This window comes from Elephas maximus, chromosome 23, assembly GCF_024166365.1.
Source record: "Elephas maximus indicus isolate mEleMax1 chromosome 23, mEleMax1 primary haplotype, whole genome shotgun sequence".
Lineage (NCBI taxonomy): Eukaryota > Metazoa > Chordata > Mammalia > Proboscidea > Elephantidae > Elephas > Elephas maximus.
This window is the reverse complement of record NC_064841.1, coordinates 8,742,031-8,756,368: the sequence shown is the minus strand read 5'-3', so window position 1 is coordinate 8,756,368 and position 14,338 is coordinate 8,742,031. Positions and strand designations below refer to the sequence as shown.

Genomic DNA, 14,338 nt, shown 5'->3' with positions numbered 1-14,338 from the left:
TTTTTCATGTGTACAATTTACTGAGACTAATTACATTAATTATACAGTGCACCCTGTAAGAGCCAGAGCTCCCCAGGACTCCTTGGCTTTTCTGGGTCCCGTAAGTTTTCCACCTTTGTCTGGTGCAGTCACCGCTTTTCTGTTGCTCTCTGTTTAGTGGAAAATGTTTGGATTTTCCTTCTCTGACAGATTTCCGTCTTACACTGGTTCCGTCTTTTGCAGGTGTTACTGTACTGTGCAGTCACCCCCAGTATCCCTTGCTTAATTTTCCAGCACTATAAACAGAAATTCAGCACTTCAAATAGTGCTTTCCCCTTTTCCTTGCCTCCCAACCGGTTTCCATCATTCTTTACAAAAGTCAAGGCTTAAAATTCATTGCACCACACAGTAGCGCCTCTTGGAGGTGAACTTAGCGATGTATTTAAGTATGAGAGAAGTGCACTTTTACAGGACTTCTGGAGGGTTTTACTTTGCGGTGAAAACTCATCCCACACGTGACCCCTGTTACAGTGCAGCAACATAGTTTTCAAAATTCTCCTGTTTTGTCCATTTGTATTATTTAAATGTCAGTGATTAAGTGAGGGATGGCGGAGTCATTTTTGGCACAGTGCACATTAAAAAAGTGCACATTAATGACAGTTAATTAGTTGATTTGAATACTTAGGGGACTTGTCTAAATTTGTTTTCTTATCTGCCTCTCTTTTTCTCAGAACCCAGAGCTATGCTATCTTTAACTACTGCTGAAAAAAAGAAATAGGAAGTTCTTTTGCTTTCGTGGTGTAGGTTTTGTTTCTTAGATGTCACAGGACCTAAAGACCATCAACATTGATTCTAAGGATGTGAGACTAGAAAACCTGTACCCTTCCCTGTCAGAAATTAACCACCCCAAATATCTTTTGGAAATATACATATGGAAACATTTATATATATACACCCCTTGCTGTTGAGTTGATTCCGACTCATAGCCACCCTATAGGACAGAGTAGAACTGCCCCATAGGATTACCAAGGAGCAGCTGGTGGATTTGAACTGCCAGCCTTTTGGCTAGCAGCCAAAAGCTTAACCACTGTATCACCAGGGTCTCATATATATATACCATAAAATGAATTCCATTTGTATTTAAATAATAAACCTGTGAGTTTGTGGTTAACAGACCTACATTTGTTACCTTATATGGTGTAGAAATTCAGTGTAGTAGTGTGACGAAAGGCTTATGATCTGTTAGGAGCTTAGACTAATTTTTGCTAACTCTTGAAACTCACCCGCACGTCCGTAATGTGGCTCCACCTGCAAACCGTATGGCTTGTTAATATCACTACTCTGCATGTGATTACATGTTGTTTAATGGTGCTGTATTATGAATAATGCTTTTATCCAAATGTGACCATTTTGCTTGATGCTGACTACAAATGATTGATTTTATTTATGAGTGTTTTTTAGCCTGACATTAAACAGCCAATGAAGACTTTTATTCAGTATCTGGTTAACTGTTGTTTAAAGTAATGAGTCATTGATCTGTTCCTCTACCTTTTATGGTAGAGGAGGCCTGGTGGCGCAGTGGTTAAGAGCTCAGCTGCAAACCAGAAGGTCGGCAGTTCAAATCCACCAGCTGCTAATTGGAAACTCTATGGGATAGCTCTACTCTGTCCTATAGGGTTGCTGTAAGTTGGAATCACCTCGATGGCAATGGGTTTGATTTTTGGTTTTATGGTATAAGTAGTATGTAGAGAAATTTTTCATTAAAATAAGCAAGTGATCTCACCAAGCATCTTCTAATTTCTAAAGGATGTCTGCCTTTCAGATGTAATTACCGATTATTTCTCTTCTTTATTAAGGAACGGATGCCCTGTGGTTAGCTTCTGTAGACTCTTAGGTTATTGAATGCCTGAAAAAGAACTGAGTTACGCTTCATCTACTAGGTTTATTCTCTCCCTCCACTCTCAGATGAAAAAGGTGGCAAATTCTGCTTGCAGTGAATCCTTTCTGTTCACATTTCGTATGTTCTTATTACATAGATAGCACTGTTAATGTTGATTGTTTGCAACAGAGTGAGTACTGATTTCGGCTTTTTTCTTTTTTTCCCTACTGTGTGTGTGTCCCAAGTTCATGAGGCCCAAGGAACAATGCTGTTACTTGAAGGACCTTGTTGGTTGTTGAGTTTTTTTCCATTCATCCTGTCTTCATTTACTGCCATCAAAAAATCAAAAAACCAAACCCGTCGCCATCAAGTCAATTGCTGTTATAGAGCTTATTTTTTCCATGGTTATTGTGCATGTAGTATATGAATGGAGTCCTGGTAGCACAGTAGTTAAACATTCAGCTGCTAAGCTAACCAAAAGGTCGACATTTCCAGCCCACCAGCTGCTCCTTGGAAACCCTACAGGGCAGTTCTACTCTGTCCTATAGGGTCGCTACTAGTTGGAATCGACTTGATGGCAATGGGTTTGGTTTGGGTTTAATACACGAATACGTTCTTGATATTGAGAAGCCCCCTTGAGCCCAGGGCATAGACCTCTCTCCTACTCCCCTGTCCCAAAGGGAGGCAGTTGGACATAAAAGCCCCTGCTCTGGAGCCAGGCAGCTTGAGTTTGACTCTCAGCTCTGGAGCTTAGTATCCTGGGACATTGGGCAATTTATTTAACCTTTAGGCCTCAGTTTGCTCAACTGTGAAATCATAGAACAGGGCCTGGTATAAAAATAAACACTCCCATATACTAGCAGTAACTACTGTAAATTTTAGTCCATATCTGTAGGAAACTTTTCCTAGGTATTTATGTGTGTATGTATGTACATTTACAACAGTAACAGGTTTGAGAACATAAATGGGATTGCACCCTAGATAATATTCTACAGGACCTTTTTTTTCTCTCTCGCCCTTCTGCCCCTCACTGCTTAACAGTGCCCATAACTTTTTGTTTGTTTATTTTATTCTGGTCGTGGTACTCATCCCTTTTATTCTCATAAAGTTTCCCAATTAATTTTCTGAGTTGGTGGCGGAGAGAATCATCATATACAGACTGCAGTAATGTGGCCGTATCCTCTCAAATAATTATTCCTTTCTCTGCATGGTGGCTAAATCTCCCAGAAAGATGCTAAGTAATAGTGTTGGGGTCAGCATCCAAGACCAAAACCAAACCCACGGCCGTCAAGTCGATTCTGACTCATAGCGACCCTATAGGACAGAGTAGAACTTCCCCACAGAGTTTCCAAGGCTGTAAATCTTTAAGGAAGCGGCTCCCAGATCCTTGTCCAGCGGAGTGGCTGGTGGGTTCTGAACCACCTGCCTCGCCACCCCGGGGTTCCTTGTATCCGTGTCCATTCATTCAGTTCCTGTCCCTTCCTGCCTTCTCGTCTTGCTTTTGGGCAGGAGTTGCCTGTTTGGTCTTGTATATTTGAACTAAGAAACATGTTCTTCATGTGTGTTTTTATTTGTTTTATAGGCCTATCTAATTTTTGACTGAAAGGTGGACTTCAGAAGTGGCTTTAGTTTTGAGTTCGCAGGGTGTCTGGGGTCTCAGGTTCTGTTGACACTCAAGTTTTACTGTACTTACTTGGCTGGTTTCTCAAGAGCTGTGTTGTGGCAAGAGAAATCCAGGCTCCATCACTTAGCTGAGTGATCTTGGGCAAGTTATTTAATATCTCCGTGCCTTGGTTTCCTTATCTGTAAAATGGGATAATAACAATAACAACACACAGGTTATGAGGATTAGAAGGAATAATTCATGCAACACATTTACAGCAGTGTCTGACTTTAAATATTCAGTAAACGTTAGCTATTATTTTCATCACTACCACCTGAAAGTTGTCATCATTCATGCCAAGGTATCGCTATTAATGATTTCGAGAGTAATTAAATTCATACTAAGTTATTTTCCATTTGCCTGACAAGCGAATGGAAAGATTCACGTGAAAGATCAGGAACTTTCAGTTTTTTATTTTTGTTGTGTCTGTTTTGATCAGCTGTAAGGTCTAAAGCTGTAGTTTAGTAATGAGTAGAATAAGAAATACATATTGCAGAAAAGCTATTCTTCTGAAAAACAGATTTTTAGTCAGAAGAGAAACAGACTTTGTCATTTGGTCAGGGCTGGTCTCTGTTAGCATTCAAATGTTTTCTAAGATGGACCGTGGGGGATTGTACCTAATAAGTAACTGATAGAGTAATTTTTTTTCCTCTTGTGTTCAAAGAATTGCTTAATGTCTTCCCTGCATATTAAAGCCCCCAGTCCACGATGTAGCCTTACACTGAAAGGGTGGGGTAGTACAATTAGTAGCCCTTTCTTGAATCACTTGAGGGCAGGGAGAGGAGCAGTACCCATAGAAGTAGGAACACCGCTCCTGGAAGAGGGAAGGAACGGCGGGAGTGCATAGTGGACCCTGTCTTAGGGCTGGACTCTTCCTCTCAGAGAGGAGTCGGGAAGCTCCTTTGACACCCCAAGTAAATGAAGAGGTAAGTGAATGAATAAATAAGCAAATGAGTGAATGCCCCTTGGTTATGTTCCTTTGACTGTCCCCCTTCTGTGTTCCATTGCTAACCTCCCCCATCTGCCTTGTTGTTGATACATCTCCAATCGGATATAGAAATACCACCAAATTGCCTGCAGAAAAATAGAGATAAAAGCAAAACAACGAATATTCTCATCATTGTGTTGCCAAAGACAAATTCCGTCAACATCCCTCTGGACCATTCTCTCGCTGTAAGGCCACCTTGCCTTTCTCTGAATTGGTCCACTATGTGCCCCTCTTGAATTTCAGAGGAATGCCTTATTTCTTAGTTCTTGAGGCTGGGGTGGTTTTTTTTAGCACCAATCACTGATGCCCGGAGCACCTACATCCGTTTACTGTAAGATAATTTCCTTGGGCTCTATCCCTGGTGATTGAACTACTGGGGCAAATAATACGAACACTTTTTAAGGCTCTTGCTGTAAAATAGAAATTACATTCAAAATGGGAGCAACAATTTTTATTCCTATGAAGTAATACATGAGAATACATTTATATATAGTGCCTAGAACAGGGCCTGGCAGTAGTAGGTGTTCAGTAGTATTTATTGAATGAGTAAATAAGCAAATGAATGAGCGAGATTGCCTATTTCATAGCGTCCTTCCTTCAGTGGATTACGATTAGACTTCTTTTCGGATTTTCTATTTTGTATCGTTGCCATCATGTATTTTCAGTCGACCACTAGTCCTTTGCTCCTATAATGCCTTGAACAAGTATATGTCTTCTAGCTTTGATGTCTTTTTTTAAAATTAGTTTGTATGCATTTCCCATTGCTGCTGTAAAAAATGACCGCTAACTTAGTGGCTTAAACCAACATCAGTTTATTCTCTTAGATTTCCAGAGGTCAGAAGTCCTAAATGGTGCTTACTGGAATGAAATCCTGTGGATCAGGCCTCATTCCTTCTGGAGGCTCCATTTCCTTAACCCACCCTCTCAAATGTAATGCTACATTGTGGACTGGGGGCTTTAATATGCAGGGAAGAGGTTAAGCAATTCTTTGAACACAAGAGGAAAAAAAATCACTGTATCAGGTACTTATTAGGTACAATCCCCCATGGTCCATCTTAGAAAACGTTTCGAAAGCTAACAGAGACCAGCCCTGACCAAACGACAATGTCTGTTTCTCTTCTGACTACAGATCTGTTTTTCAGAAGAATAGCTTTTCTGCAATATGTATTTCTTACCCTACTCATTACTGAACTACAGCCTTAGAACTTACAACTGATCAAAACAGACACAACAAAAACAAAAAACTGAAAGTTCCTGATCTTTCATGTAAATCTTTCCATTTGCTTGTCAGGCAAATGGAAAATTAACTTAGTATGAATTTAATTACTCTCGAAATCATTAATGGTGATACCTTGGCATGAATGACGACAACTTTCAGGTGGTAGTAATGAAAACAGTGGCTAACATTTACTGAATACTCTATTTAGAGTCAGACACTGCTGTAAATGTGTTGCATGAATTATTCCTTCTAATCCTCAGAACCTATGTGTTGGTTATTGTTATTATCCCATTTTACAGATAAGGAAACCAGCTTCAAGAGGCCTCCTGTATTCCTTGGCTCATGGCCCCTTCCTCTGTCTTCAAAGCCAACAGCCTGGCATCTTGAAATCTCTCTCTCTTTCTGATCCCTGCTTCTGTTGTCATATCTCCTCTCTGTCTCTGACCCCCTGCCTCCCTCGTCCCCTTGCAGAGACCCATGGATTATATTGTTTTACCCGAGTATTAGTCCAGAATAACCTCTGCATCTCAGGATTCTTAATTTAATCACACCCGCAGAGCCCTTTTTGCCACGTTAAAAAAAAAACAAAAAACAAAAACTGAACTATTGCTGTCAAGTCAATTCTGACTTTTAGTGACCCTATAGAACAGAGTACAACTGCCCTATAGGGTTTCTAAGGAGTGGCTGGTGGATTTGAACTGCCAGTCTTTTGATTAGCTGCCCAGTTCCTAACCACGGTGCCACCAGGGCTCCTTGCCGTGTAGAGAAACACATTAACAGGTTCTAGGATTACTACTTCTTTTTTTCAAAAGCTACCTTTTCAAGGAAACTTCTCATAATTTCCTCCAGCTTTTCTTGTCCTGTTGAATATTGTTGTCTTTCTGAGATAATTGTAATGTTCTTTTTTTATAAATCCCAACTATGTGTATGCACCTTTAATCACCATCCCTGAAGGCAGGGGCCGTGTCTAGGTCCTATCTGGAACTACTAGCCTACTTCGGAGTTTTGCCTGGAAGTTGCAAAGTGAAACCAAACCCACTGCTGTTGAGTCAATTCGAACTAATGGCGACCCTATAGGACAGAGTAGAGCTGCCCCCTAGGATGTCCAAGGAGTGGCTGGTAGATTTGAACTGCCCACCTATTGGTTAGCAGCCGAGCTCTTAACCACTGTACCACCAGAGTTTACTGAATTTCACTGAACAAACAATTATTGGTTGTTTTAAAGAAAAGGAGCTTAATATTTTTAGAAGTTTTGTTTTTGGAGTGAGCATGCATTTTAACTTTGTTCTTTGAAATCATAGTGTCCTGTTGACGGTTACTTTAATTTGTTGGTCATCCTCTGGCAGACAAATGGAAGCCATCCTAATTTTTTCTAGAAGTTGGTTGATGCAGAGCGGGGTGTGGGTGTGGGTGTGGGTGTGGGTGTGGGTGTGTATGTGTGTGGAGGGGGGTACAGGACACCTGTGTGTGGTAAATGTGAGCCACGTGTGTCTGTCTGTAGGTGCATTGAACGTGTCTGATAGAACATATACTCTGGGACTGATGGGGTCCTGGCCCTTATAGTTTAGAGGCAATTAAACAGGACATATTTCCTACTTTTGACTATTAGTGGAATCTAGAAAAAGCCTCTTGGTAAATACACTTGAAGTGGGGTCCAACACCTCATAGTAAATGATGGGGGAAAGGGAAGGAAGATTTAAACAGGGCTTTATTTTGAAAAATAATACTAAGATTATAAAAATCTTATTTTATAACTAACAAATAACTTCACTTATAAAGAACTAGTAAAATACTCTATGATCAAAAGATATAAATATGTAATTATTCGTATTGCAGAGGCAGCTTGCTTCAAGTTGGTGTACTTAGGGCTTGGTTTTCCAATATGGCACCCTGAGAAGTTGGTGTCCGTTGTTATAAAACTTCCGGGCGTTACCAGAGAGAATGTGTCTTTTGAAGAAGGCACGGAATCTACCCATTCTTCCCCTCCCCACCACCTCTGGTGTCCCAAGGAAAGGGTGACGGGTCATTGGAGATTTAGAAAGGAATTGACTTTGCACTATTGAACCTGGCCAGTATTGGAGAATATTTATTGGTTGAAAATCGATCTTGAAATATGTAACCTTTTATGGGTGTCACTGATATGAAGACAAGAACATTTCTGTTTAAGACTGTTAATATTTTGTAAAAGCCCAGTCTTTTTAGCAGCATCTCCCTCAAGACTTTAATACCTGATTTTCTCACTTCTCTTAATTCTGAATAACCACAAATTGAGGGCCCAACTGCATCAGGCGTGTCTTCACGTTGCCTGTGAGCTGGGACCGACAAAGGCTTGTGTCTACTCTGAGATACGCAATATGTGGCCGAACTGGACTTAGTTGCTTCCTCATTTACACTATTAAAACGGTGCTTTATGATTTTTTTGCTTCTTCCTCTAGGAGATGAACTTGTAGAACAAGGATTGGATCTTTCAAAGTGGTTAAAAGCTCGGCTGCTGACCAAAAGGTGGGCAGTTGGAATCTACCAGCCGCTCCTTGGAAACCCTCTGGGCCCGTCTTCCTCTACCCTCTAGGGTTGCTATGAGTCGGAATCGACTTGATGGCAGCAGGTTTTTTATTTTTCCAGTGCAGAGTGTATCTTGAATACTTAGTAGGTGCTTTTGGAAGCGAATCAGCTCCTTGCTAGGACTTCTTTTTTAGCGCATCCCGCCAAACCAGTTGTTGTATCTGGATGTGTTACAAAGGAGTGTTTTCCGTTGCATGTTCTTTTTTGTGCATCTCCGGGAAGAGCAAGGTCTTAAGTTGGCGGAGTCAAGTCGCTGGAAGACAAGTGAACCTCTTCATATTCATTGGGTTTTTATGAATCTCTTTCAGGAATTTACTTAAGGGCCCAAACTCTTCAATACAGATTTGGAATTCCACCGGGCATCTTGTAAACTTAACTCCCTTCAATGCACAACACACAGGCACAGATTAGGTTTAGTTTGATTTCAGTATATTATTATATGAACAACTATCCTAGTCGTTGTATTTTAAAAGATCAACCAATTTCTGCAGTAAATTTTTTCCTTCAGTTTGCAGCTTGCTATATTTTTTATGATTAGTGAGAAAAAGAAAAACCTTCTTTCCCAACCGATTTGAAATTCCTGAGTAATTTTATTTTTAAAAGCTTCCCTCCCAACTTCTGTTTTCTCAGAGATTTTTTTTTTTTTTTCAATTTGCTGTTAACCTTTTTCTAAGCCATTTGGAGTTTTATAAACACTGTAGCCTAACATATCATATTCTGAATCATCATCCAAGGCTGTTGTACCATGGGTGTTTTTTAAAATATGTTTTGTATTTTTTTTTGGTCTAAAACAATGTTTGCACGTTCAGCGTGGGACCAGAGTGCAGACGGGGACAGCTCTGGGAAGGTGGGGTTAAGAACATTCCAGTGAGCAGGGACAGTAAACGCTGCGGCCCATCATGGGCATGGCTTGGCGTGTTTGAGGGACTCCCGGGGCCCTGACATGTCACTGGTCAGGGGGATGACTCCAATGTTACAGCCTGAACGGTGATGCCATTTTCTAAGGAGAGTACACAGGCCGAGAAGGGGATCTGAGGGGGAGGTGGGGAGTCCAATATGAGATCAGTTGGTTTGAGGTGCTGTGGGGCGCCAGGTGGAGATACTCAGGAGGTGGACAGTGCTGAGTGAGGGGCTTCGCTCGGGTGCGCTCTGGGCTGATGGGGTGGAGTCAGCCTCTGTTTCGCATCACAGTTGGGGTGCTCTGTACTTGCAGGGATTGTCTAAGGGTGAAATGAGGTTGTGTGTGTACAGAGAGGGCTGAACGCAGTGTCTGGCACACGGTAGTTATGTCGGTGGAGTGTGCAGTGTCATGTACAAGGCCGCAGGATAGCATCTGAGTTCTGCTATATTTAGAGACGGTTTTTCTTTCCTTCCCAATCATTTCTGTGTATCAAAAATCTTTTTCTCTTTGCTCCAAGGCACATTTGTTTATTTTTCAAAACGGCAGTAGCCTTTTTCTTTTGCATCGTAAAATGAGAGCCCTCCTGTAATCCTTCCCTCTGGTTCTAACCACTGTTAAGAGCCTGACTTTCTGAAGGCACATTTCAGGGGCCCTCGTGGCACAGTGGTTAAGCTTTTGGCTGCTAACCAAAAGGTGGGCAGTTCGAATCCACCATCTGCTCCTTGGAAACCCTACGGGGGCCGTTCTACACTGTCCTGTAGGGTCTCAATGAGTCGGAATTGACTTGAAGGCAATGAGTTTGGTTTTTTTGATTGTCCTTAGTGAAAACATTTTTGGGTTGACCCCTCCTCCCACCGTTATGCAGCCCCTCTCACCCTCGGCATGGCACTCTGTGTTAGCTGTCTGGTCTTCGTCTCTTGAGGCGCGTGAGCTTCTCGAACAAACGCAGTATGCCTCCATTTCTGGAACTGGACCGAACACTCCTTCGTGCGCCTCACGCATGGGCACGCAGATTGGGTGTGTTTCCTTCCTTTTCAGGGTCGTGTGTGCGCTGTGTGTACTTACTGCTTAGTTTGTTGGTTTTCAGAATACTGTGTGTAAAGCATTTGTGTGCATTTATGTTTTCCCAGAGAGATGATGTGGGCACAGGAGATACTGTTTTGGTGCATGAAGGGGATTGTAGTAATGTGGGTTGTTTTTGACATTTCTTTTGCGGTGGTTTATGCAGTGGATCTGAAGAAATACAGGCTCCTCCGCCCGGTTGTTGAGATGTTACTGATCACACATAAAACCTCGCTATATACTGTGTGTCTCAACGTTTTCAATTAGATATTAAATCTCATAAAAAAAAAAAAATCTCATAGGCTGTCTTTAATGGAGAAAGTTTTTCTTTTTTAAAAATTTAAGTCAGTTATTTATACTTCTCTGGCACCTTGAAGATACAGGGGAAAATAAAAAAAAAACTTTTTGCAGGTGGCTGTGATAGGCATTACTGAGTCGCTTAACTACTGGTACTAGTGTTTTTAGAGACACCTTATGTTCTTTGATATTCTAAATCTCAGCACTGGGTGCTCGCTGGATTGGCTTTTATATTTTTAGTTTCCTATGGGTTATGTTGAATCTTTAGTTTACTTTTTTTTTTTTAATGTTACGTGTAAACTTTATATAATGCTTTTGCCGTGTTTTAAATGGAAACCGGGGCTCCTTTTGAGATGTCTACCCCAGGGATCTTTGGTAAATAACCAAATTTAGGACTGGGTGAGTAAACAATCTTGGAATAAATTGATTTTAATTATCCTCATTGGCTGTTAGTATCCAAAACCTATCAGGGACTATTATCCTGAGATTAATTTTATGGCTTCTCAGAGTCCACAGACCTCCTGAAATTTGCTAAATTTTATGTGTGTTTGAATACATATTCTTTTGTGACCGTGCTCATAGCTATCATAATCTTAATTGAATGTGTAAACTCTAAAAAGTACTAATACACTGATTCTCTAGTTTTTCTGACACACACGTGGGCAGATATTAAAACCTTATGGTTGATGTCCTCCTGGCTGGCAGAGATCCTCCAAGAGGAGGGGCCGGATTGTATAGAAGGACTATTCTCCTGCTGACCCAGCACCCGATCCCTACCTCAGATTCGTGTCACTTCTGCCCCGTGACCCTTCTTTGTCTTCTCGTCCCGTCTGTCATGCCCATTTTTGGACCACGGCAACTGTGACTGATAGTTGTATGGAGCCGTACATAGGCCAGGTTTCTGGCCCTTGTGGACTCTGCCTGCTTTTCTTATTTCTTGTTGGATTTCATCATTTGGTGACTGGGCTTGTTAGGATTATGAGCCAAGTGCGCCTGGGAGTGAGACCTAAGGGTATCCACTGTGGAGTGAGGTACTTGGGCTTTGCAACAACTGTTCATTGGATTTTTCCCATTTTGTTTGGTTTTAAAATTGAGTTCTGGAAGATGGACATGGGTAGGTTATGACCCCTGGGTACGTGAAAGCATATTACAGTGGAACTCCAGTTCTCTTGGAATTGTCACAGATTCAGCCGTTCTGAGTGAGTGATTACTTGTAATTAAAATTTTAACTCTTTATACTTCAGGTAAAAAAGATTTTGCAGCACTTTCTAACACGATTATCACGCAGTATGTGAAAAAGCTTTAGAAACTTGGAACGTTTCACTTGGTGAACGTTCGTTTGAGTAAGCCTGGTACTCATTCCCTTGGTTGCTAGGTTGCTCCCAACGACGAAGCGGTGGTGACGCTGCTGTGTGAATGGGCTGTGAGCTGTAAGCGGTCAGGCAAACACAGGGCCATGGCCGTGGCAAAGCTCTTGGAGAAGAGGCAAGCGGAAATTGAGGCAGAGGTAGGTTCGTTTTTCTTTCTACGTTGTTGTGTACTGTAACTTAAAAATACTGTTTTGGGGAACATGCTTTCTTCCTTATCCTTGTTAACGCTATTTTTTTTTTTCTCGAGGGTGTAAAGGGAAAAATGTACAAATTCACGTAAGGATCCCATAATAGGATCTCTGTAATTTTGGTATATCCAATAATTCATATTCTAGACTAATTAAGAAAGGAATCTTTTAAAATTAAAATTTAACATCTGATTTATAACGAAGAAATCTCCCTTGGCGACTTTGAGATACGCACACGTACAAAGCGTAGGCACACAAACGCAAACATACATAGTATACAACAATATAAGTTTTGGTTAAATTTTAAAGCTGTATAAATTTTTAGCGGATTTGGTAATAGTTCTTTCTGACATTTCTGTTTCTCAAAGTGCCACTTCCTTTGTAGCATTCCTGTCTCAACGTGTGCGGCTTCCTTAAGAAGGTCTTCTGTCCCTTCTCCCCTCTAGAGAATAAGCTTCGTGATAATAGAGACCTGGTCTGTCTTGTCCAGTGTTGCGTCCTGGGCACGCAGAACAGTGCTTGGCACATAGTAGGTGCTCAGAAAGTGTGACATGAATGGATGAACACTGATGTTACTGGGCTACTCCTGTCTGTGTTACTGATGATTTACTTTCTATGAAGCTACAAAAAATGGAATATGAGGGACAATTTCACAGGCCTGCCTCTCTTCCTGTTGGGAAGGCCGTGTTCACCGAATATAAATGATGGCACTGTTGGAACCAGAGCTTGAAGACCGTGGTGTTAAGTAAGGTGTAAACCACATGACCCGTTGCATAATGTGCAGATTAGGAAAGGGATTTCATTACTTTTTCTTTTGGAAGACATTGTAAATAGAGAGGATATTCTCTGGTGAATTGCAATGATTAAACTTAAGGAACTAAATTTGATTTTCTCAAATTTCATTGCTCCTTCTGGAGTGTTTTTTTTTTTTTTACCTTTTTTCCTTTTCTTGTATTCCAGAATTCTCACACACACACACACACACTCTCTCTCTTTTAGAAGAGGTTTACGTATAGATTATTTTGTAATTTTAATAAGGTATAAATGTATCCATCTAAAATTTTTTTCAGAGATGCTTAAGGTAATTGATATATATTTAAACATCACCATCTTCAAAATCTTGACCTCTCTAGAGAGAGAATAGTGTAAAGACAGAGTATCATAAAATAGCATCCTTAATTATTAATAATTAGCATCTGAATATTAAAGAATAGATAATGAAAGTGGGAAAGATCCAAAGGATATCAAAAAAGAATAGAAAATGAGGTTCCAATGGCTTCTAAAACTATTTCTTTTCTTGTGTTCTAGTAAGTTCTGTCTTTAAGAACATAGAAGTTACATAGCTTCTCCAGACATATTCAATGATTCGTAGAGCTTCCCAGAGACTCTGAGAGATCTTACTGGTGAATGTTTGATGAATAAGTGAAAGCGTCTTATGGAGGAATTAAGTTAGCTTTCTCATTTGTCACGGCACTACCCCAAACACAGAGGCAAACAATACTCACCTGAAAAAAACATGCAAACACGAAAGAATCAAATTCCATAATACAGCCTCAAATTCTGGTTAGTTTTCTGGCATAGAGACAACAAATAGTCGATTGCAGTGTGTTACACGTTTCGTGGGTATTCATGCAATTCTTGCCAGGTTTACAATTCACATATACAGTGTTTTTCAGGGGTGTTGTTTAAAATCATCTGAATTGTTCTGGGGTACCAGTTTCCAATGTTTAGAAACTGTATTCACCTATGATGTATAGCCCTCAAATGAGCACAGGGATCTCAATTAATTTTACATATTTTTTTCTGAGAACTTAAATGTTAATTAAAAAAAAGAACTAACAAATTGATGACTTGTTGTGACTACGTTTGCCCTCCATAATTAACTATGCTTGTTTATTTTTAATCTGTAGAGATGTGGCGAATCAGAGGTCTTAGATGAGAAAGAGTCCATTTCTTCAGCCTCTCTTGCTGGATCAAGTTTGCCCGTTTTCCAGAATGTTCTCTTAAGGTTTTTAGATACACAGGCCCCGTCACTGTGTGAGTAAAGCTCTTCGCTTCAGGGTCTTCACTATGAGATTGACAGTTTATATGAACTGTTTAACCTTTTTTTTTTTTTTTTTTTGCACTTTATATAAACTTCTTGGTGTTGAATATAATGTATGCTTAGTGAAAAGAATTTTTAGCATGCTTTTATTGGGGACTTTTGGACAATTTTAAATTCAAAGACCAT

General features: G+C 40.5%; 1 protein-coding gene across 6 annotated transcripts in view; it reads left to right on the top strand.

Moving 5' to 3' along the window:
- The window catches only part of MED12L (mediator complex subunit 12L), a 361,451-nt gene that overhangs the window by 110,312 nt on the left and 236,801 nt on the right, over positions 1–14,338 (top strand). For all 6 annotated transcript variants that reach the window (XM_049867828.1, XM_049867831.1, XM_049867829.1 and 3 more), the window contains 2 exons: positions 11,926–12,057; positions 14,019–14,145. In XM_049867828.1, the coding sequence (XP_049723785.1) occupies positions 11,926–12,057; positions 14,019–14,145 (259 nt within the window). The remainder of the gene's footprint in view (positions 1–11,925; positions 12,058–14,018; positions 14,146–14,338) is intronic.